Source organism: Excalfactoria chinensis, chromosome 13 (genome assembly GCF_039878825.1).
Source record: "Excalfactoria chinensis isolate bCotChi1 chromosome 13, bCotChi1.hap2, whole genome shotgun sequence".
NCBI classification, from domain to species: Eukaryota; Metazoa; Chordata; class Aves; order Galliformes; family Phasianidae; genus Excalfactoria; species Excalfactoria chinensis.
In genome coordinates this window covers 3,827,579-3,853,308 of record NC_092837.1, presented here as the reverse complement: position 1 = coordinate 3,853,308, position 25,730 = coordinate 3,827,579, and the positions used below count along the sequence as shown (strand labels likewise).

The 25,730-nt window shown below is 40.9% G+C and overlaps 1 protein-coding gene across 1 annotated transcript in view; it reads right to left on the bottom strand.

The window, feature by feature from the left end:
* Positions 1-25,730, bottom strand: part of SPOCK1 (SPARC (osteonectin), cwcv and kazal like domains proteoglycan 1) — a 261,044-nt gene that overhangs the window by 9,427 nt on the left and 225,887 nt on the right. The window contains exons 7-8 of the mRNA XM_072348664.1: positions 6,991-7,107; positions 358-579 (exon numbers count right to left, since the gene is read on the bottom strand). Coding sequence (XP_072204765.1) covers positions 358-579; positions 6,991-7,107 — 339 coding nt within the window. The remainder of the gene's footprint in view (positions 1-357; positions 580-6,990; positions 7,108-25,730) is intronic.

Here is a 25,730-nt window from a genome sequence, read left to right as displayed (position 1 = left end):
TTGAGGGCCAGTTTCAGTGCTAAACTGCTTTTCCTTTCTTTTCACCATACTGACAAACTGCCAGGCCTCTGATTTTTCATTTGCTAATAGTTTCTGCATTGATAACAGAGTATGTTCTTAACCTTTCTATTAGCAATAGAGCCTATTTCTAAACTGTTTGCTGGCACTTAGTACTGCTTTGTTTTAATCATCAGGGAGCGTTAATATAGATCATCTGTGACATTAAACATTGTTACACAATGCCCTTTTACACCAGAGCTAGACTGACTACCAATTACCCTACAAAGAGGTCAATCAAGATTTGAACTCTGGGGGACCCAAACAGCTTCTCTTTGTACTGTAAGTTGTACAACTCACCACCTGGCTTCTGGAAGCAGTAACACCACTCATTGTTGGAAAGCTTTCCATCTTTGAAGGAGTCACAGGAGTTGAAGAGAGGTTTGACGCATGGCTCGTACTTATCGAGATAAATGGCACTGATCTCTGAGGGATCCAGCAGCAGGTCGTAGTTCATGTCAAGTTTGTTGAACATCCAGCCTAAGGAATCCTTACAGATTGGAAGGATGCTGGTGTCAAATCCTGTAAGAAGACAGGCAAATATCCCCAGCTGAATCCCAGCATGCTTGCTGCACAGCAATCACTGCTAAGACAAAGCCATCCTGATCATTTTTTGGTTGGACTCTGAATACTATCCTGTCTTGGTCAAACCAGAACAGAATTCTCAGACTGAACTGCTTCTACTCTGTTTTCCAGGCTGAGTCCAAATGCAGTTTAAATCCTGTTTCCCTGATCAACTTATTTCCTAGCATACTCTTCATCTTCCACCTCTCAATCAAGCTTTTCTCTCTTCAGAACCCTGCCTCTGGCAGTGAACAACAACATGCTTCAACCTGAATTGTGAGCTCTTGCAGGGAGTCATGGGGAAGAAAGGAGGAGGCATCTCTTTTGCTTGAACACCTCCAAAGGATGTCCATGCTTCAGTTGGGAGCTCCACAAGATCTTACACACCACATCGCATTGTCTGTCCTTGCCTACTCCAGGATAGTGCAGCAAAACAGGATTCTGCTCTTCCAGCACTTTGGAAACCATCACCATCATTCATTTTAATAGCCCAAAGCCTTAAAAGATTGCAACAGCAGCGGTACCACCGGAAGGCCAAGTCATGCATATGGATACCCACAATGTATGTGAGATGCATGTGTCAGTATTTTGCAGCCTCCACAAAACTGGTGGCATTGCCTACTTTCACAACCAAGACAGAACATTATAAATCCATGCTGTCACTGCATTTTTAATGCTTGGTGCAAACATGGATTAATTTCCAAATTATTTATGATGCAATAGAGTTCATTTGTTATCTAGTGCTAATAAATCTCAGAATAAGGATCTCAGTTTTAGCAAGGACACGCATACATTGGCTGAGGATTTATGTGCACAAGGCATACCTGAACCTCCTGCCCAGGCACCATGTGCTCACACTGCACAGCATGCCTGGGCACCATTCATTCTGCTATGGGCCACGTGAAGCAGCCTGATGGGCTTTTTCCTTTTGTTGCATCTCTCACTGAACGAGGTCAAGCTTAGCCTTCTGTGCTGTAAGTGTCAAGTCCCATTTCTAGACGCTGCTTTGTTAACGTGAAACCTAAGATGTTGCTGGAATCACGCTGACAGTTTGTCCAGACTCTGCAGCCTACCTGCTATTTTTAAGCATGAATCCAAAGGAGGGCAGCGCTTTGTGCTGGAAGCTGTGTGTTTTGTATGCAACTGCAGCTGAAGGTTGTCAGTGACATGGAGAACAATCAGAAGGGTTAACTAATGGGAAGGTTTATGTCATTTATAATACATGTTTCTCAGAGAAAAGAAGAGGGTAACACCATTTCCCCGGGGCTAGAGGCAGTGCAGGCAGGAAAGAGAGAGATCATGCTGAACATTTCATCACATTTTTGTGCTGTTATCTCCTCTAATGTTATCTAATTGAGTTTGAGCACAGTGAAAAAGAAAAAGGCTGTATGACTAGGGGTAGGGAGGCAGCCTGGTTGCCTTGCTGAAGCAATTAGGACTGTTCACTTCAATCATTTAATTCATCCGAAGAAGACAAGTAGGATTTGGTCACTGTGCAATCTCTTGTTGAGTGAACAGCCTTCAGAGCCCTGACTTGGCCTTAACAGAGCTCAAGAGGCACAGGGCTGGCTGGGTGGTGGGGATGCACGCTGCACCCCACAGAACAGCTTGAAGGTAGTCAACCAGACAAGGGATGAGATTTAGTTCTGTGGTGGAGGTGAGACTGCTACACGCTTCAGCTGGTCCATTCAACAGCTTCCAGGGAAGAAATAAGATTCTGCTGGCTGCTTCTTTCCTGCACAGATGCCCTCTCTGGTGACAGTCATTGTGCCATTCTGGGACACTTTAGTGAGTAGCTACAAGGTCTGTTGTGCAAGCAGTTCAACATGGCACATTTTGTCTAGCCCCATAGCTCTCTGGAGGCCATCTCCTAACTGGCAAGGATCAAGGTGGGGAGGAGGAGATGCTGGCATGAACTCGGTCCCCTTCAGTGTCTGTGGGTTACTTCTGCTCCCTACTGGAATCCTCAATCTGTGTGTACAACATGCACACAAGGATACCACCACAGCACACCCTCAGCACTGAGCTGTTGGAGCAGATCACTGGATGGTGAGCGATGTGAACATGAAGCTGCTCTGTAACATACCATCAGAGCTTGGATAAAAGATACTATCATGAAAGGTCACTTACGAAGACAGTGAATTACATTAGATGAAGAGGTTTTGATAGTAATTTCCTGTAAACAAGGGAGCTTTCACTCCTGCCACCAGAGTTCCAGATGAGGTTTATTAAGAGGCTGTGCTATTAAATAGTGCTGCATATTAGGCAGCACAGGTTGGAAGTCTTTAAATATTACAGCAGTAAGTGCAATAGAGAGCCCTCAGCTACAAGGTTATTATTAGTGAAAAGGCCAATCCTTTAATTGTCCTTCAGCATGTGGCTGAAGGTGAATAGCAGTGTCTACCTCCACTTCACACTATCTCTGGGTAAAAGCTGCTATCTGTGAACTGCTGGGTGCAGTGCAGTCCTAACCCAGCAATATGAAGGTTCTGCCTTAGCAAGGCAGCTTTTTTGGAAGGTGGTTCTCAGTGCTTCCCTGGGAGAGCACTGCGTGCTATCAGACTGAGACCAAGTGATGCTCAGCTCCTTTTTGGAGTCGTAGAACACACCTCTCAACAAATACGATGCAATATATGGGATGAAATAAACCATATACTGTAATGCTGTAGTCAGTTGAGTGCTCAGTTAGCAGGCTGAAATACTACCACAGCAGACCTGATCTATCAGCAGCATCAGCTCAGCCCTACACTTCCTATAGTGAAAAGCAAGAGAATGGAGAAGGCTTCATATCCCTGCTGCCAGCAGAGGCTGCCAACACAGATGCCAATTAGTGTCAATTGTGCTGGTTGCCCTCATTGGACACCTCATTGCTGGGACCTGGACTGAAACCATTGAACTTCCCATTCTCACTGACTGCACCCTAACAACCTTCAGTCACTACAGTTCTGGAAGGAATTCACACTGGTGACCTACATGAGAAAGTCTCAGCGACCCCTTAATTCTTGCAGTGCTCCACCTTCTCTGCATTAAAACAGAATTTAGAAAACTTTAAGGGAAAATCATAATTAAAAATAAACACACCTCATGGCACATAAAATTATTTTCCCTCTTCAAGAGCTGACTTACGTGAGCCAGATTTATTTTATTAAAGTATACTAGAGTTAAACCAGCAGGGGAATAATTAACCTAATTTCCCCTATCACTTAAAATAAAGGAAGGAGGAGATGAAACGTTTCCCAGAAAAGATCCTTTATATTGCATTAATCTCTAGTACAAGAAAAACAACTCCCACTCCAACTAAAGAAACTATCGAGATATAACTTGGGAATGTTATGAATTATCAACAGGCTCAGGAGCAATTTGAACCTGATCTTAGTACCTAATTAGTTTTATTATTTCTTGTTTCAAAGCATGTCCCCGAGTTACTGATATTATTTATTGAAGAGATTTCAGTTGCACAAAGACTGGAAGACAAAACTCCCTGACTGCAGTTTGTTGGGATCTCACAGATAGCACGTTGAATGAAGGCTGGAGATATGAAGCACAGTGACTCACCCTTACCCCCTTCTTTTCAGCTGAGTAATAACAACAACCCAACCCTTTTTTCTTCACCTAGGGGTGAAATTAATACACTCCAAGAGCTTATTTACACTCACAGTAACATCCTGAAAATTTAATGTAGCACAGAGAAATCTGCTGGATCACCTCCTCTAGGCAGCTGATGTGTCCAAGGCAACTTCGTCATTGCATCCCACCATCTGTTCTCTTACTGCCACAGGGGCATTCCCAAAATGGATTGCTTTGAGGGTATATGTATGTACCTTTAACATTCTACAAGCACAACCAAAACAGTTTGGTTTAATGAAGTGACTGGCGTGGTGAGCAAAGGAGGACATACAGAGCAGTAATAAAAGAGAACAAGGTGTGCATCAGTGTAGGTTTCCAGAGCCACGTGTGTCCTGTTTGTCACGATTCACAGGATGTATCTTTCAGTTTGGATATATGAACTCCATTTTGAATTTTGAGCCCTATTTAAGATGCCTTTCACCCTTACAAATGCCTAAAGCTGATGAAAGTTTCTTGATTGTTTTTTTTCCTCCAGTTGACACATATAAAATAAGAAAATACACCAAACTAAGCCAACAGTCTGAAAACAGACATTGTTGAAATCAAGTGTTTAAGATCATTAATGCAGTCTTTCATGGCAGTGCTGCCAGGAATACAACTGAACTGCAAAGAGGTAACAGCTCCTCTGTGAATCACAGCAAACACTGCTGAATTACCAGGAAAGTTTCTTACTGAAATTGCTTCAGCAAAAAAAACACCCACCACCTTTAGGGATAGAGCTGATCTTTGGCCTTTGGTAAGCTCCTCCTGAGCAGCTCAGGGGCCATCTGCATGAGAAGCAGCCTTTTGAAAGCCTGATGAAACAAGATTTCATGTGCTTCTGGGCATGAAGGACTCAGAAAAAGTTTCCTATCTCTGGCATCTTCTGTTGTTGGGGTCTGAAGGGGATTCACATCTTGAAGCTGTAATTGGCTGCACATCCAGTTGTCTTTTTGTGCTACTGTTCAGCTTCCTTTACATGATAAGAATGTTTAAGAAATATGTAGGACACATGCTTTTAAAGACACTGACCTAAAACACTATTCTAAGAAAGGAACTGATGAGAAAATAAGTCACAGTCTATGCAAACTTTTTCACCTACTTTTAAGATGCAGTTATGTGACATTAAGGAGACTTGCTTATAGTTCTGTGCATTACAGCCTGGGGTGCACTCTGTCACTTTAAGAAGAGCAATTTCTTGCTACACCATAATGTTATAACATGATGAAAAGTACAGCAATAATAGAAGGGTGGCACAATCCTAAGCTGCAGCAAATGAGCATAAGTCCCAGTACAGCAACCATAAATAGAGAAACAAAACAAGAAACATCTACTTACCTTCAGGAGGCCTCAAGTACACAGGAATCTCCAAGGAGATACCTTCATCTCCACTGCCAACCCTTAAATGAGGGCTGGGAAGGGGTGAATCCCAGCTCCACCCCTTCTAGGCACTCAGGTGCACTGCATGCACCTGAGCTCCCCTGGGTTGGCCCTGCCTTCCCACCAGGTGCTCCATCACCGCTTCAGCCCATGGCTTAGCATTTCTTCTACATACATGAACTCAAAAGTATTAGAAGAGTGGAAGTACAGACATGGACCAACAGCAAATGCTTATCCCAACCAACATGCTAGGTCAGCTCTGCTGCATGTTCAGCCTCTCCAGTTCCACACTACTGTGCAACTGGGTGTAAAGGTGAGAAGAGAAATAAAAAGAGCAGTTGACTGAATCCTTCAAACTGTGTGTGTGTGGACCCCCAGTTTTAAGCAGCTCACCCGAGAGTATGAGGGCAGTTGGCTGAAGGTGAGTCACACAGACAGATAAAACCTGAGCATCCTACTTTGTAACCCAAGGCCCCTGTGATTTGGGACATGTTGTTTAAAAGGATTAATGAGTCCTTACAGAAAATAAATTCACATCTGCTCTCTGATGAGGATGACCTCTTTTGCTGCTGTTATCTGAATCTTTCCCTGGTGGGTAAATGACATCAAAATCAGTCATGTTGGCTTAACCCACAGAGAGTAAATGTCCTCTAAAATGTTCATTTTCTTCATTTATTTAAAAAAAAAAAAAAACATCAAAGGAAGCAAAGATGCTGTTATTGAATACCTGGGACACAACAGATTCCAGCTTTCCACACCATTTAGCTACTCCATCTCTGTGGTTACTATGTGGGTATTATTGTTTTTCTTAGACAAGGCACTAGCAAGAAATTGTAAAATAGAATCTAAAATGGGTCTTTCTCAGCTTTAGTATAATCCTCTGTTTGCTGGTGTGCTGTATTTCTGGCACATGCCCCTGGGCACAGACGTGGGGACAAGCAGAGACCCTTGTCCATCCCCAAGAAGTGTCTAGGGACAGCTGCACTGATTTGGAGGGTCAGGGAGTTTTCTGTACAGACACAAACTATATAATGCCAGCTAACCTCAGGGCTTAAGGAACTCCCTGAGCAGCTTTATTTACCAGTATAGATGTGACCTCAGTATTCTCTGGTCCCAGTTATTTGCCTGGCTAACTTGTACAGGTCTCTCTGTCTCCGACTGCCAATTTTTAGAGTACTTAGGGCCAGAGAGAGAGCACAGAATAACTGCAGCTCCTTCAGACAACAGTGCAGCTGTTTATTTGCAGGATCAGCTCCCTTGTGAAACTGCTCACTTGCTGGCACCTGCCTGACATGACATTGTGGCACCAGCAGCTGTGATCAGCTCTTCCAGGCTGGGAAGCTGCCTGCAACATCAGTGTTAACTGGAAAGGTGTTTTCTTACTGCCTTGTGCCGTCTCCGAGCTCGTTGGCTTGATGACGCGGTTTGCGTCCTCATGAAGAGCACCGAACCAGTCTTTGAGTCGCGAAGCGAGACTCCTCAATTCCTTGTCCGTGCAAGCTGGAAAAAGAACAAATCAGACCCAGTCAAGAGAAACAGCGGAGAAACTGACAGCAGATATTCTGATGGAAAAAATACTGTTTAATTATGGTTGTAAACTCCTTCCAACTAAGAGCCCTGAAGTAAAAGAGAAGGTTGGGGAAAAGGATGCAAGTTAAAAAGAAAATGGAAATCACAGTGAATTAAAAGTTTTACTCGAGTTTGTCCTCGGTCTCTGATGTGATTTGCAATGGGAGCAGTGACACGAGCTATCTGCAGGTTTTCCATCAGAGCGATGTGACTGTTTAACTTAAATGTTTTCACCTTTTAGGATTTCAGAGAAAAATATCAGCCAGACAGATGGGGAGGAGGGACGTTCTCTCTCATCCCACTTGAACAAGATGCTCGGAGTAATTTATAACCACATTTGACTTAGCATAGTGCCATTATCACAGCTATAGGAAATACGTTTATTTCTTTATCTACATATAAAAGAAAGCTGTCACGCTGCTCTAGCCGTACTGCAAATGGGACTTTGCCTCCTCTGAAGGCTGTCAGTTCCATTTTCTTAACTGGGTAAAACAGTTCTTTTCCTTTTTTTACTGAGAAATATCTATTCTTTATTTCCAGAGTTTGTTTTTTTGCCAAGAGATTCATGTCCATCCAAAGCACATATTTTTAAGGCAGAAAGCTGCATTAGTCACCAGTTTGTGTCAGAAAAAAATATTGTTTTTGTATCATATTTAGTGTTTAAAATTTACATGCTCGGGCAATTCTGTTATTCCTGCTGTGCAGTACAAAGCAAGATTTTATGCCACGGAGGCAGATATCCTTCACAAGGCAAGGCACAATATGTCTTCTCCAATTCACTGCACCTCATCATATTCCTCCTTCTGCCTTCCTGGGGATCAGCTGAGTCCCACACTTGTCATCTCACGTGAAACTCACTGCTCCAATGATGGCCATGAACGTGCCAAAATCTCATGGCTGCCGTCAGTCTGCTCTCAGTAGTTTTGGGGTCAGAAGTAACAGGTACCGACACTTATAAGCGGCAGACAATAAATTTCTTTAAAGACTGCAAAAATTCAATGCCAAGTTCAGCTAAGATTCTTTACAGTTATTCTGTGTCCTCCATTGTGCTTTCCTCTGCACATGAAGGTATTATTTTCTGTTTCTTTTATTAATTTCAATGCTACCATGCATGGCTGAAAAGACCCTGCCTTTCTACCTCACCACACTATTCTATTCATTGCATTTGCGTATTCTCATAAGCCTCTAATCATTCCCTGTTTGTTTCAGGACTCAAAATTTGAGACACTTCATTCAGATGGCATCGGTTTGACATCATCAGGCCCAAACTCCAGCTGGATATCTACGAATCAGCACTGAGTATTTATTTCTGGTGCTAAAGCCCTTTGGTTATCAGGCACTGAGGAAGCAGAGCTCTGAGGAGCCCCAGATCTAAGATCCCCCTATATAAATTTGCATCAGCTTGAGTTATAAAGCATTTTTAAGGACACTCTTCATGAAAAATACAGTATAAAAGTGTACTATTTTACTATTAATAGAAGTTTCAAGTAACATTTCTCAGATGAGAAGAATAGGGTTGTAGGCGGAATGGATGTGATAATGAGTCCCTTGCTATTTGAAGATCTTTACGGAGAGAATATGTAGGTTGCAGACAATATGGATATTGGCATGACTTGAGGCACTGATTAAAAAATCTGGGATGAAGACAAACTCCAAGGGAAGAAGCTCTTCATAGCTCTGATCCAGCAACTGAAGTCTGTCCAGTCAACTGTCAACACCCATTTTAAAAGCTACTGCTGTGAGGAAGACACAGTGCAAGCATATGCAAATATGCATTTCCACTGTGGTGTGTATTTTCTTTGAGATAAGAGAATTTGGCTTCAATTCCTTCTCTGCACCTTTCAAATGGGAAAAAACACCAGACTTTATCCTTGTTAATGACATCACTGACAGTTCTGCCTTACCAGCCTGCTGCCATCACGTCCTCACGCAGTGCTAATTCTCATCCCTCACTGCTGATGTGCTTTGATGACATCTGTTGCGTAGCCCATGACTTTGACTGTGAGGAGCAGCCGGATCTGTCACTTCTCTGAGCGAAGGCAATGTGAATGTGTGAGGAGGATGCATGTGCTGCTGGATCCAACCAAATCCCTCAGACCTGAATCTGCAGCCGCTATGAATCATTCTAAATCATGGAGTGATTTAACAGCAAGCATTGAAAGTGCAGATTTATTCCCAAGGGTGAAGCAATTGTTCCAGTAGTTATTTATTCCTAACAAACCGAAAGCATTGTTGCTAAATACCCATTTTCATCAAGCAGAAAACATTAATGTGACCTGATGGAAAGCCATTAGCATGCTGTAAAAGCCTGGCTTTTTATAGGTATGCTTCCATTATGGACTTTTTCAGCACTGCAGATACTAATCTATACACATTGGTTGTGAAAATTAACAATACAGTATTTAATTTCAATCTTTCAGGGAGGGACTGAAGTGCTGAGTGCCACAAATCAACATTAAAGCTGAACTTACTTGTAGGAGCATAAGATTAAATCAATACAGAATGTTCTTTCACACCCATTTTTACTCCAGCCTAGCAATACAATACAGTAAACTCTCCAGCCATTTACAAAACAAGCCTTGTAATTCACACTGTAGGTAATTCTAAGCAAAACTTGATGGTGAGGAAGTACATTACTGCTTTAGTATCTGGATTGCTGCCATAATGTTCTGGTCCTGAATGACAAGCAAGAAGTCTATGATGTGGTTCAGAAAAGAAGTTACAGTGATACATTACTCTGTGCCTCACTATAAGCAAGCTATGCAACCAGCCTCACAGAGTGCGTGTAACCTGTTTTATATCATTTCATGTCTCGGTTCTCAGTCATCTCTCCAGCATGAATCTGTTGCCTTATCATTACCATTGAAATTGTTGTCATCATTCATACAGGCTCTACAATATTTTTACCAATTAAATGAGGACAGACTGGCCATTTGGGTTCACATTATTGTTTTTCAACACTAAATAGTCTCATGGGTAAAGACTGAGAAGGGAATTTCCTATTCCCTGGATGCCAACGTACAGCCTGTCAACATTCCCTGGGAGCTGGGCTCTATTCTGTGCTGCAGAAGAAAGAAAACTGCAAATGCAGACAAATCTTCAACAGAATGAAAATAAAAGCTTTGTAAAAGGCATATTTAGCTACAGAGGTCAGTGCCCTTTCTATGCAAAGGAAAACTGACCTGGTGGCAGAATTCAGCTTAGAGAACATGTCACTAATTCTGAGCCTCTGTCTTTATAAGATGCAAGTTTCCTGGTATGGAACATGTGAATAAGGAATGGAAAGTGCTACAAGAGAGCCCATTGTAACCCTAAGTCTGAAATTTCAGACATGGCTTAGCCTGAGCAGCAAGTGGGAACAGATGCATCAATAGAGGCTGGCCTTGATCGCTGTTTGGCTCCGAAGTAGAAAAATAGGAGCTGTATTTGTCAGACATATTAGTTGCAACAAGCAGTTCAGTCATTTGTGCTGCAAGCCTGGAGGACAAGTCCATTTAGCTTTGATTAAAATGTGTATTGTGAAATACAACACAAACCAGCATGACATTGCCCAACGCTGGTATTCTATTCCTCTGCTTAGAAATAGGACAGACATAGTGTCAATAATTCAAAAGAAAAAGAAGTCTTGCTTTTGCATTTTTGAAGACTATCTAAAATAACAGTCAAGTGCAAAGTAATATGGTAAAATGCATATAGGTTAAAACACTGTAATAAAACTATTGAAAAGGATTGATATAGGTGTATAGCAGTGCAGAAATTGACAGAAAATAATGGTCGTCTTTTGTACTAATTTTTATATTATCTTTGTAAAACAATATAGAAAATATAGCGATTTTAATTATGCTTTTCTCTCTACTGTGTAAGTCAACAACTTATTTAATCCATCTGTAATGGCTTCTAAATGTGTTTGGATTACTGGAGCAAGCTTTAAAACTGAAGTAAGAAAAGACTGTGCCAGCTTTCATGCATCAAAGTGGCTGTGCTCCCAGTCATGCAAAATACACAAAGCAGCAACTGCTGCTGCTGGAGCTGATTTGAAAGCAAACGTTGAGATAAATGCAGCACCATGCTAACACTCCAATCCAAATGTGGTACACACACATGCATATAACCTACACTCCTGTGTGTGACCTGTGGATGACTCCATGGGTTTTATCTGACATGTTCTGCTGATGCAATTGTGGCAGTAATGACCTGCACAAATAGTTCACCGTTCTTCATTAAAAGAGTGCCTTGATGGCTCAAAAATTGAAGGTCTTTTATTTGAAATTTCTCCTATGATCATCAATGCTTCATGACAAAGTTCTAGGTGGGTATATTACTCGTACTGTGCTTTTGGTATTCTGTGGCTATTCTTCCATAGGGATGACACCTATGCTGATAACCACCCCTGATCCTGCTGTCACTTGCTTTGCCTCATCTTATAAATAAAGCAGCAGATGCCACGATCCTGCAGTTCCGACTCTGAGATGATTACAGGAGCAGCTGAGTTATTGTGAAGACAAAATAGGCTTTGATCTGAAGCTCCCTTAAAACAGTACATTTAAAACACAAGGCTCAACTAGAACTGTATAAACAAAGATTGAGAGCTACAAAGCTCGCTCTCTAAAGCTGCAGGCAAAGTGTACATCTGTTTTCGTAGTACTTAATGCTAGTTCCTTTTGTGCTCGCATTAATGGTGACAACCCTGAGAAGTTCATCTTTGTTAGGTGCTTAGGAAAACTGGAGGTTCATTTTAAATACACCCAAAGTATGTTGGTGCTGGGGGTCACTCAGAACTGGTCAGGAAGCCGTGGGGGAGCTGCCTCCTTCCTGAGGTTTTGGCCATGTCAGCTACTAACTAAAGTAGCATCACCTGCATGGTTCTTAGCCTCCTGGGTTCCACCTGATAGCTCATCCTAATGTCCTCATTCAAATTCTGCTACGTTACCTGAATTTAGGAACAGACAGAATTATATCTGCTGAGAAAATAAACCTGTCTACTTGGAATGACTTTTCCAGTTCATGCTGTGCTTTGAGTGATAAAGTCGGTAGGCATCATCATCTCTCCTTATGCCTCTCTTCCTTCCACCCCATTTTACAGAGACTGTTCTGAACAAATGGCCTTTGTATGGAAGACATCATGCAACGCCATGGGTGAGCCCAACATCTTTGGTGCTGTCTCAAAGTGCTCCAGTTGCATTTAGTTGGGACCTGTCAAACACTGGCCCACCAATGTGTGCAAGTGGCTGTCCCTGCACTTAGAAAAACAGAATGTTGGTTTGACTTTAAAGCAGCATTGGTCACCTGCATCTTAGAGCCCATGGGAGGCTGCCATCAGTACCTGGCTTTACTACAAGCAGCTTTAGCAAGCACTGTGCTTTCAGGTGTTTGAATGACTAAATAAGGAAGTATGAGCAGAAACAAACCTGGCTGGGTTTAAAATGAGGTAACTGAATACATTTGAATATTAGATGGAAGTGTTTGGTATGAACCCTCCAAAGGCACAGCTGAAAGACTTAAAGACGACCTGAAGTTTTACTGATCCAGGAAGTTGTTTTGCTCTACTTTCTAGAGCTGAACAGAAATTTTAGATTCCAATCTCTGGTAAACTGTTCTGAGTTACAACAGTGTGAAATAGCTTGGGCTGATGATGATAAGGGTAGCTGCTGGTTTCCATAATGAAAATGGCCTTGAGCTTGAAAGTGAAAAACTCAGGTAGTAAAATTAGACATTTGACAGTATTTGTGAAGAAATGGGCAGATCTATTTATGTTCCATCAGAACGGGAAGGTGATAGCCAGGACAAAAATTAAAAGACTACATAGAGAGAAAAAATTCAAGATGGCATCAAAGAACATCTATGTTAGAGCTGAAGCACATGCAGCATTGCTCACAAATGGGTTGAAAATGAGGCTACGTGTGAAATTAAATGCAATTTTTACGGAGATTTGTGCAATCAGAAGAATCTAAGTTGGAAAACATAATGGCAGCAGATCATTTTTGTAAAGTGCCGTAGTAAACACGGATATTCATTAGTGAGAACATCCCTTTAACATGCGTGGATTTTTCAATGGCTCCTAGGATAAAACTGCTTACCTTAGTTCTGTTCTGCTCTCCTTACACTACTCCATCTCTGTAAATGTCTTCAAATTAAAATTAATGAGCTCTCTGATTTTATTATTGTTTTCCATAAAGTAAACATTTTCACCATTTGTTTCCCTCATTTTTTGCCCTTACTTTCCAGCATTTCTGCAGTAAATACCTAATTAAATACAATTCCTTCTTTCTGACCATAAATAATATATTTAATTGCAACCTATGTTTTTATGCTGGATATACAAATAGATTCACTTACAGTGCTTCTCCAATGAATTACTCACTTTCTTTGTCAACCATTAAAACAACTCAAGAGTAGCTTCTGTTTCAAGTTCTAGAAGTGCTAGTGAGAAGCTCTGATGTTTTTAAGGGGGGAAATGGATGTGTGGCTGTAGCATGTTGGACACCAGCAGGAGCCAGGGCTGACTGAAATGTGAAAACTGTGGAAGAAATGAAAAGGGAGGTGGAAAATGAGGCTTTGGGAAAGGTAAAAGTTCAAAAAAAACCATGTCCAGAAATCCAGAATTAGACTTCCAAGCAATCTTTGGTGTATGATTGTGACGCTTAATACGTCCATCTTAGGAAAGCAGCACACAAAGACATGTCAGGTAGGTGTGGGTATTACAGAGCTTCAGCATACACTACTGAGCAAACAACTGCAAACAAAAGCAAAGAGCAATAGGTTCAATCATTATTAGTCCATACAACCAGTGCAAAAAAGCATGTTAGATCTCCTGTTCACAAAAGGAACTAGATTTCAGGATCCATCTCCTTGGCACATCCCTGCCCACTCTGCCTTCCAGCCAAATCAGTGGAGAGCACGTTTCTGTCAGCAAATGCATAGCGATGGAAGGAAAGAACATATGACAACCTGTATTATGGTTATCACCGGACCTTTTAAGTAATTGTTATTTTTGTTTCCTTTCATGAGGAAATTTATTATTTTTATGGCTAGCAAGATCTAAATGCCACTGTGTCCTGGTCTGGTTGATGCCTATTCTGGAGGTAAAGCTCAAGCTAGAGAACTGTAAGGTAACAACCACTACTGCTATCATAGAAACCACGTACAGAATATCGTACAGAAATGTGAAAGCAGCACTCTGTTTTATAGCCTACGTTTATTTTACCACACAGCATTTCCAGAGGGCCAAAGAGCACACTGACTGCTCCTTGTGACCTGGCATTCATCTCAGACACTCCTGAGCCTCAGGGACACTGCCTAAATCTGCTTGTTGGACCCATGAATCTATTAGAAAGACACCCTTCTACCAGGTGTGACTGGCTGGTATTCCACTATACAAGAGAAAGCAACTAAGGAGATTCACTTCATTGTTGCAGAAGCCCACCATCCACCAGTTTCCTAAGGGACCTTTGCAAAGTGAAAGATAAATGCAATCTGTCTATGCTTAGGCAGGATGGAGAGAGAGACACTTGTGAGTCAGCGTATGCTGGCAGAAACTATTTTTCCCCCTCATTAACTTTTCTGCACATCAGCTGATTTTTATTTTACGCTGTTTATATCCTTGTACTTATTTTCCATGTTCCCCATTGAACGTTACCACATCTGATACCACCAGGGCTTCATTAATGCAAAATGTTGTCATGTGGTGAATTATTCTCAAATGAGAAAACACAGACAGCCCTAGAAGAGAAAATGAGGAGCTGTTGGACAGCATGGGGCTACAACTATTTGAAGATGTCGCTCGGGAATTCTTCCAGAAAATGGTTGGGAGAGCTGATTGAAATTCAATAAGAAAGTGCAAATGAGACAACACTGCTCCCCAGTGGGTTGCAAAGATCCCCTGGAAGGAAATCAGAGCTATCTCTGTACTACTGCACCTTACCAAGTCAAGAAATGCATACATCCAGCCAGGAAATACACAGCAGTAATGAAGTGTTCAGGGCAATAGGAAACAATGAAGCAAGGGAGTAATTTTAGTACAGAAACATATTTTTGAGAATCAAATTTGAATGGATTTTATATCTGAACAGGATATTTTTGGAACCGGTTTTACAGTAGGGAAGTGCCACCAGCTTCCCAGGAGAGAACTGCAACTGATACATCAGCAAACACACTTGTTTGAGTTGGCTCCATCAAATACAACACATTCACAAATGCACTCAGCAACATGGCTCTCACTGCATGAGATTTTGAAGGTGAATGAGGCGCACTGCTTGTTTGGCTTCTGGTCTGGTGGCTGCCTCATGTGTGCGAGCAACAGGTGATGTCCTCAGGTGCTGGGACCTCTGCTGGGTGTGCAAAGAGGGTGTCTTCTCTTCCAGAACTTAGTGTGGCTTAACTGCTAACAAGGTGTGTTCAGCTGAGCTGAAGCTTCAGCCTTGTGGTCTCTTCTCCTGGATTGAATCTGAGATATGAGATGAACATACTGAGAAGCACCTGGCCAGTCAGATGCTACGGGAATCAATAACTTCAAAAAGTGTGGAAAGCAGTTGCAGAAATCCCCAATAAGGTGTATTTTGAAGAATCACTTAAAGGAAAGTCAATTCTGTTCTCAGTCCTTCATATTCATTTGTGTGTGCTTAAAGGCTTTTAGAGGGAGGATTGAGTTTTGTGTATTCAAGGAGATGATTTATTGAAAACATCTTGATTTAAAGAAAAATATTTGCACTATTAAAATATTTAATAACACCTAAAAACGACGGTGAGGGAGATCCAAAACCATCCTACGGCATTATGAGAACTGTAAGCTGAGCAATTCTGAAAGGGATAAAAATGGCTTGTGTGAGAGGAATTTATTCCAAAATAATGTGACAGATTGGGAACTGTGGCTGAGAAAGCTTTGAGAGCGGCCGGGCTGACAGAGTGTATTGTAGGGTGGTTGTAAGCCTTTGTAGAAGCAATTACCATCATCTCCTCAAAGCACAGGCAGGTCTGTGAGCAAAAAAAATAAAGCAAAGGAGAAAAGGCTGTATGGGAGGAGAACTCTTTCTTGGGCCAGGTTACTTGCTGGTGGCTTAAGCAGAATTGAAAACAATCTGAATCTCATTTCAACTTTAGTTGTTCTGAAGAAAATTAAATAGCTGGAACTGCCCCTGCAGAAAGGAGGGGAATGCAGCTCCGGGAGGGGGCTGGTGGCACTCGGTTACATGTAAAGCTGGTGCGCTGCTTCCAGACCCACTGCCTGCCAGTCTTCATGGTGCTCTCCAGAACAATTATTCAATCAGAGCAGAAATGGAGCAATGCTCTCACAGTGTTTGCAATCAACAAATGTTGTAAAAGGCCCAAGCAGGCATCCCGAACAAGAGAAGGTTTGGTGCTCCTGATAAAATTTCACACATTAAGTTCCATTGTTTTACTGGAAGGTACAAACTGGCAAGGTGCTTTGTATGCTTAAGTTAAAAAGCATAAAACACAGAAAAGATTAAAAATAATTTCCAGTTTCATGCATTATAACTGATTATAGCCCGTATCTGTAAAGCTACATTCACCATATTTCTGCATGGAATGCAGTGCTAGCTAACATGGTTGCAGGGCAGCTGACAGCAGAGCTAGTTGTTGTGTGGCAAATAGATGGGTGCCCTCTGATTGATAAATTTGGTCTCCAAAGGATTCAGCAAGTTTGATAACGTTCCTTAAAAGTAATCTGTGGAATGACTTGAAGTACTGGTGTTAAATCTTGGACGAGCAAATCCGAAGGAGTAAAACTGTGTATGGAAAATACTAATTAATGGTATACAGCCTATATGTGAAGCTGGATAAATTTACCTATTAAGCCAATTAAGACTGTTCTGAATAATTTGATTTGAGGAAGCCTTAATGTTTCCCTCGATTATAATGCTAATCCTTCATCTGGAAAAGAACCACTTCAGCAGGTACACAGCATTTGCAATGGGCATTAACCGAGCAATATGATTTGCAGAGTAATCCATGGGGGCTGAGCCACTAACTGGAATAAACACTGTATCTGTGGTGCCAAACTATCCGTTTTGTTTCTGAAAACTGATGAAGTAAAACACAATGGTTAAATCCTGAACTAAACAACAGAAATTGCTTTCTTCACCTTTCTTCACTTCTCATTTTTTTACAGCTTGTGGAGGCAGTGCTGCCTCACTTGATAGCACTGTGGGTGCTATCAAGTCATTTGCTTTAGCGTGCATTTACAAATAGCTTGGGTATGAAGAGATGCTTTTTTTTCCCCCAGGGATGTAAAATTCATTCATTCCTAGCTTCTACTGAAGAGATGATGACCAATAACGAGGATGAAAAAGATTTGCATAAATATGCTTAGGAGCATTAAAATAAATATTTACAATAAAGAGATTTGATGAGGCTTATTCTCTGATTTCCTTTTTGCGGTGTGTGTTTATCTAGAGAAGCATCCATACTGAGATACAAATGTGCAAGATTGAAATTTTTCTTCAATAAACAGGTGTGCTGGTAAAATGTTGGGATGGAGTTGGTGGAGAAGATGTTGACTTGTCAGTGATGATGGACTTTGGCTCATTCCCATGAGGAAAGAAGTGAAAAGCAATGTTGTATTGTAGAATTGTGAAAGTCTTAGGATGCCTTTCCTGTCCCAGTGCTGTGAACAACACTCTAATCCATCAGGTCAGTAATTACCTACAGCTAGGAAGACCTGCTGTAGGTATTATCTCTTAGGAGAAATGCTGATGTGCATGGCAAAACACAGCACAAGTCAACTGAGGAGCTGAGAAAAAAATCTGCTGATACAATTTAATGCTGCTGATACAACCACTCCAATATCAAAACTATCAGTAAGTGAAAGTGTTTCCCTTAAGCTTGGCTGAACTACGTACGAATGACCTGCTGGAACATCAGAGTTTGGAAGTTTGATCACTATCTCATCAGGACTGTTCTACAACACAGTATTTCTTATTCCATTGCAGAGGTGAAATGCATAGAAAGAATTAAGTTATATGTAGGTTAAATGGACTAGTTGAGGTTTGCCCTCACATGAGGTAGAGGAGTGAAGATTTAAACTAACTGCCTGGTATTTCCTATGGTTAATTGGTTGTAAATTGGATTTAGAAGTCAACCCCATATTTTCCAACTAAGCTACTGTAGCCAAGGACTGTGCTCTTGTAACAGATAGTTCTTCATCCTGTTTCCACCTTATAAGTCTTTTAGTGTAAGAAATGTGAATCTGTACTTCTTTCTAACTGGAAATTCTCAAATATTTGTTGCAGATATTATCAGATTTGTCCATTTGCTATCGCTTTAAAAAACTAAATACACATGAAATTCGCTTATAATGTACAGAAAATCATACAGAATTAACTGGGGAATTTTTCTTCCCGAAACTCTCACCGACACAGACCAGAAGCCATCAAGAAACAAATGTGTGAATAAGGAAAACTGAGATTGGATTCAGCTCTTTAACAGCAGGTGAGAGACACACATTCACCTGTTGTGTGCATCAGAAAGGTATCACAGAGGCACTTCCCTACAAGTCATAGTGCAAAAGGAGCCTCCTTCAGCTGTTGAAAAGAAGGACGGTAAGGAGAAAAAATCACCCTTTGATTCACATGTACAACAGTCTACACAAGGCACTGCTGAAAGCCTGATTGTTTTGATGGACACTGAGACAAAAAAACAAACAAGCCAAAAAAAAAAAGGACTTATGTAAATTATAATGAAAAAACTCAAAGTATTTCTGAAGGGAACTCGGGAATTTACAGTAAATAATGCTTTCAAAGTAAATGGTAATCATTCTACACTGAAAGCTTATGATCTTACCATCTTTACTTCAGATCATATTAGCACTGTGCATCATTACAAGAATGTGTTCTTTGAAGCATGTGTACTCCATCTTCCTTCTACTCGTCATAAATACCATCTTTGTGAAAGCACAATTTGCCACTGTGCACACATATTTCTTTCTTACATTTAATTCATTTCCTAAGGAAATGTCACAGAGAAATCAATCTTGCCAGTCCAAGTTCACGAGGCCTGATTCATTTAACAAGTGATTTATCGACAACTGCGAGATAGAAAATAATGGAATGTTGTTATTAAGAGCAACGTTACTCATTTCCAAAAGTGCTAAAGAAAACCTCTATGATGTTAATATTCTTTCATGAACAAGTGATACTCCGTGAGAAGAGAGAACTTGGAATGGCTTCCAGTTCCTATTCTAGCTCCTTTTCTGTGCTCACAGCTAATATTATTACATAAATCCTGACCTTTGCTGCTGCTGGCTTCATTGAAAAACAACAGCTTGTAGAACAACAGAATTTAAATAAACCACAAAAGTGTCCTGCTACAGAAAATGTAACTTTGATCAGTACCCAAACATAACTGGTTCCAAAGAAAATGTGAAAGTTCAACCAAAACTGAGTACATAAGAGCAGACTGCAGCACAGCGTGCTCTATTAACGTCTTAATTGCCAACACAAGAAGTATTTATCTAAGTGGTGTCATTCATTGATAAAATACCATCTCCTCTCCCTTCTCTCTTTCCTTTCCTTTTTCACCTGGTGCCACAGAAAGCCCCATTTGCAGCCCTCCAGGCTGCATACACTGTGTGTTTTTTCATACCACTTCTTCCTCCGCATACAATGTAAATCTAGATTTTTTTAGTTGTTAAAAAAGACATCAAGAAAAGAACCAACTGTCCACAATACGCATTTATCTACATTCCATTCCCTGTACTGGAAAAGTAAGTAAATATCTTTATTACTTTCTATGAATAATCTCATTTTTAATGGCACGAATGACAAGTGATATACTTGGAGACCTAAGTATCAGTGCTGACTTCAGTTACAACTGTTTTTGCCTTCACGGCTCCCCAAGATCCTGACCAAAGGAAGAAGTTTTAGCTTAATATCTTCATCTTTTACTACGCAAGTAAAAATACAATGTTCAATCAATTAGAGGAAAAATACTTCATCGATAATCCGGTCAATTAATTGAACCACTCTAAATGGGAGCAGGCAAGCATATTTACAATGTGAGGAGCACTACAGGAAAATTATAAATTCACTTACATTACAATCAATTAATTAAAGATGGCTGATTCCCACTCTGTAATTATGTTCAATCATGGTCTATCAATACAATTTTCTGTCCATTCTCATTTTGTATCAAGCAAATGAGTTATATATAACTTAAGTGATTAAAGACTTAATGGACTGTCATGTGAGGTGCAATGTGTAAAGTAATGGGGGGAAAAAAAACCCAGCAAAATATTGGAAATGGAATAAGAGCGTGAAGGCAGCAATGTGGAGTGGTAACAGATCACCAATGATTAAAGCTGTGCTTCTATCACTGACTCCCTACAGAAAGCACTACAGTTTATAAAGATACAACTGGAATGAAAAAATTCAAACTCATGATTATCACAGCGGGATTCTACACTATGCCATCAAAATACAACAAAATGTGCCCTGAGCTGCGTTCTGCTCTCATATCTATCACGACCAGAGTGACAGAATGGGACCTTCAGTGAGGTAAACCCTTTGATGTCCGAAAGTCAGATGTTAAATCACCCAACTTTCAGTCTGATGACACCTGGAGAAGAGTCCAAGCCCTGATGTCGGCTGCTCACACTCCCACCACCCAGTACCTGCACACACCAAGCAGAGATGCTCTCCTAGCCAGAGGGAACTTGGCACAGAAACAGGTAGGAAATCTCACTTGTCCTTGAGGGCTGAGTCATTGGAGGAGGGTCCCCATCTGCTCCAGAACCACGCAGAGAAGCCTCACAGGGAGCTCAGCACATGGGGAGACCTCAAAAAAGGCCATTTTAATGGCCACAAAACAGCACTGGAACCTCCTTGGGCTGAATGACAAGGAAGGAGTTCTGATAGCAGCTTGCGCTGGTTCCCCATATAACACTTCAACCTACTGCTCAATATCTGAATCCCAGCACTGCGTAGTTGTGAGGTTGGTGCCTCAAATGAACCCAATGAGGCCCCTCTGGAAGAAATGCTATACACAAAGGAAAGTAACAGCTCATCCTTGGAAGTGTTCCTGTGCTGATTTTCTTTTTGAAAGAATAGAACAAATCCTTAGCCCTTTTCTTTGCATTCCTGAAGAAATTATCTGGGGAAAAGAAGGAAATAATTCCTAAAGATTTATAAAGTGCAACAAGTGAGGAATATTGAACACGCTGCCTAAAGCAGAGATGAAAACATGTAATATTTTGAAAACAGGTAATTGAACAAGATCTGAGATTTCCATAGGAATCCATATGAAAAGAAGAAAAATTAAAATGTTCTCAGTAAGATAATTTAAACCCAGAGCAATGCATTCCCTCAAGGTAATATAACTGCAGATACCATGATTTAATGGGGACCCTCAAAGTCTTTGTAACAGAGAAGCAGGAAAACCTGACAAATTCAATTGCACCATATTGCGCTGCCAGAATTATAAAGTGAAAATGTTAACTCAACCTACAAGGCCTTTTCACTGTTTAACATCACCTCAAAAGTAATTTCAAAGTCTCCAGCATCCTTATTTCATGAAAACAAGTCCATCTGTTTCCCTTCAACAGAGCTATGCTGGGCTGGATACCCAGGCAGTGTAAGTCAGGCACTGGTGTATTTACAGGGAACAGTCACAAGGTAGCAGCACGAAGCATCTGTCCAAAGAATTTCTTAAAGATGCTACAGAAATGCAGGTGATGCCATCAGTCACCAGGAGACCACTGTGAGTGTGGAGGAAACGTACCTTCCCACAGATACCTTCCAGTTCAAAATCCCTGCAAAAACACTGGGTTTGCTGGATTTACTGCAGGCGTGAGAGAGGTGTTATATGAGCCAACACCAGGGCACAGTGAGACCGGGGAGCAGAAGGTTTGGTGGGGTCATGGAGGGGAACCTTCTATCTAGCAGTGTGTCAGTGTACAATTTGGCTGCTCAGTTCCTGACCTGATGCACTCCCAGACAAGAAGTAATCATTTCCCCACTAACCCCTTCCAGAGCACTGTTTAGAAGGAAAAAGAAGGATGTATATGGATTTCCCATGTATTACACTGCATGTACAGTATGATGGAACACGTATGCATATGCAGTAATGTGGAATTCTTGAAAGTAAGTGGATTCATATTTTAGAAAATAAATGTGATTGATCGGTATGTCAAGAAAGATGACAGAGTAATTCTCGAGCAAAAGGAGAACTCACTGAGACCTTCAGTGCAGTTGTAGCTGAACTTACAAGAATTTTTCAACTTCAGTTTTTCAGTTCAAAGCTGGTGTTTTTTTGTCTTAATCTGCCAATCACATTTTTTTTCTAGAGGGATGCCAGTTTTCCAGATCCCAGTGAGCCTGCTTTTCATCTAGCTGCTTCTGTGGGAGTTGTATCTGTTGTACATCCACACCTTATATCATGTCTCAGAATAAAAGATCCAGTAACTGCAGCTTAGAAAACAATGCCCACTTTCCCACTTTTCTCACCCCTTGCACTCAGCGTCAGTTCACTTTCAGAGACTTTGGTATAATTTACTCAATTAAAAATAGACTTCTGTAAGCTGTCACTCTGCAAATGCCACAGGTGTTCCCATCATCACCGTTCCCATCATAAGAATGCATTTGTAAAACTCTGTTGAATTAAATCTCTCTAGTATAGGGATCACACTCTAAGCACTCTTTCAAAGTGCTTATTTTTTCTTATTACAATTCAGACAATTTGCAAAGATAATGCAGCCCAATCCTCACACTGCCCAAGCCATCCTGTTGCCATCACCCTTCCTCCAGCCTCCCCATTTTACTTCTGTTCATACCTCTGCGAAGCTTTCATTGACTTCTCTTCGTTACCAATGACAGCTTTTATTACCTAGTTGCTAAATTTTGAAACAAGTATCTTCACCTTTTCTTGTCGTACCTGTCAGAAACTCCCTGCAAACATCTGCAAAGTCGTGTCAGCATCCTCCTTAAAACTCAGCTTTAGCACAATGCCTTCACAGAGCCAGACAAATGCATGGCAATTAGGCACCGTGGTACTGACTGTAAGACTGCCCACACTGCTGACCCATATCACCACATTCTTAATTAACATTACCACTGCTCTTTCTTGTCTTTGATTTATGTAGCTTGCAAAAAATCATGTTTTTATAATGCCTATATGAAATGGACATAGCAGATGCCTGGGTCCTTTACTGTCTTAAGCAAGGAAGTTGTTAACAGTAGGCTGTTTTATAATAGAGAACTGTATAATCCCTTCCAGATGTATAAAATGTATTTTGCAAGGGTAAGAAAACTAATGTACCAATTTGGCACAGTGACAGAAAGAAAATCCACCAGCTGGGAAGGACGATGAAGGAGTAAAGGGAGAAAACAAAATTCAGAGCATCGATTACTTCCCTATAAACATGGATTAACTCTAGTGCTAACAGTGAAATGTTCTTTCTTATTTATCAGAAAGGCTGCACAGGACGCATTTCAGCCACCTGTATTTAGAACAGCCTCTGTGCAATTTCTGCTGTCAAACTTAGGGGACATAACAGGACACACCAAGGAGCACAGAATGGTGGATGGCAGTGTACCTGCTGAGGTCTTGGACTCTGATGATCTTTCAGCAATCACTTGCAAATACACTTCAAATTAGAACAACCAACTAAATCTTCCTAGCAACTCATTTTAATTACTTCCTTATTCCCATTTTGCACATGTATTTCTACTCCTCAAAGGGAAAGTCAACCTACTCCCAACAGTCCGCAGCTGTATACAAAAATAAGAAAACATATGGTACTCTAAGCAATAAAACTAACAAAGCTTGCTTTGCTTCAGATTTGTTTCCTATCTCTCTATGGCTTAAGCCCATTTAACTCTAATGTCATACAAAGCCATCCCCAAATTCCCTCATAACATTTCCCTTCCTACAAAACTCGTCAATCTCTAAACAGTGCTGGTGGGACTTCCTGCTGTGTGCATGATGGCAGTAGGCCAAGCAGCCAGGGAGCTGCTGAGCCCTTCCCTTAAGTCTCTGTTTTCAACTCATCTGTCAATCTTATCACAACACGTAGGAATCACAACCCCTGTGGACGCTGGTTTATAGGTCTGAAAGGGAGTCTGCCAAGCAAGTTGTATTGCTTTTGTTGAAAGTGCTCCCAGTGCCGCTCAACACAAGACAGGAAAATGGTTCTCGATAAACAGAATTCCTTTCTCTGGGTTTATTCATTTCAAAATTAGGAAAAATGATACTGAAGTCCTTAATGTAGATGTTCGAGCGCTTGCCTGCTCTGTGACCACTGTGAAAAACACAGCACTCCCCCATCTAACAACACTGGCATGGCATGTGCATAAGCACTTCCAGTTCTTTGCCACTGGATGTGACCTCCTCTCATTCATTTCATTGATGCTCAAATGCATTGCTAAGGGCAGCTGCAATTAATTCATACCTGCACGTTTAGGAAGCACTGCAGCCAAAAATGAGTGGTCTGATACAAAGCTCTACTAAATGAGAACTATATATGCGCTGCAAAGAGAGCAGTAAAAGCCACTTAGCCATGGATTAATACATAATGAATAAGTGACAATGACTTCAATATAGTGTTCCTGACCTGCTTCAACACTTCCTTTGTCTCTAATCTGTTGGGTTTTTTTAAGAAAGTTTTGCACTTGATTCCTTACCCATGCAGGCACTTAGCCATTTCTACTTGTATTATATTTGGATAATCATTATCACCTCTCCCCGTGATGGAAGCGTAAATTAAGGGTTCATCTTTTTCTGTTTCAAATGCTGAGAATGCAAGCTATGTGACTTTGGGCTCAGTAGAGCTCAACACATCTCATGGACCTTTACTCTGATAAGGCTTACTATGAATGAGAGAATTCAGTGAAGTGTGGTAGGTGTAATTAAAATTGTGTTATGCTGCTGATCCACAGGCAGATAAATTCTGTAAGCATTAAATTGCATTGGTTTGTTAGAAAAAAACTGGCTGTTCATTTCAGTATAAAGAATGACATCAACTTAGAGATTGTGAAACTATAAGTCTGAAAGGAATTACAGCAGTTCATGAGTTCCTCAGAATAAACACAGACCTGTGTGCTTTCCTACCAAGAGAATGAACACTTTATGCAGAGCACAGTGAACCAGTTTAATAACAATTACAAGTCAAAGGGATCTGCATGCCCAGCTTGCTGACTGGTGGTTACGTATTAATCCACTTTTCCTTCACCCAGTGTATAAACTCTTCTTAAAGGAAAAACACAGAGGTTTTCTGGGTGGGAATATCACAGGTTTAAAGTGAATGTTATCTATTCATTTTTTTATTTATCATTCAATGAAGCAAAGTCGATTAGTTGAAAACAAGCCTTGCATCAAATGTCATGATGTGGGCAGCTCTTCGCTTTGCTCTGGTTTTAAATAAAATTTCTGGCTATTCTCCTTGTGTATTAATCACAATATTTCACCACTGTTAATCACACTATGTTCCTCATGCAAGAACCCCATTTACTTGTCATACAGGCTTGCAAGTTCAAGCAGTCTGGCCCTTTTGGAACAGTTATCCTTTATCACGTTTATCAGTCCACAAAACACAAAGTAAGAAATCA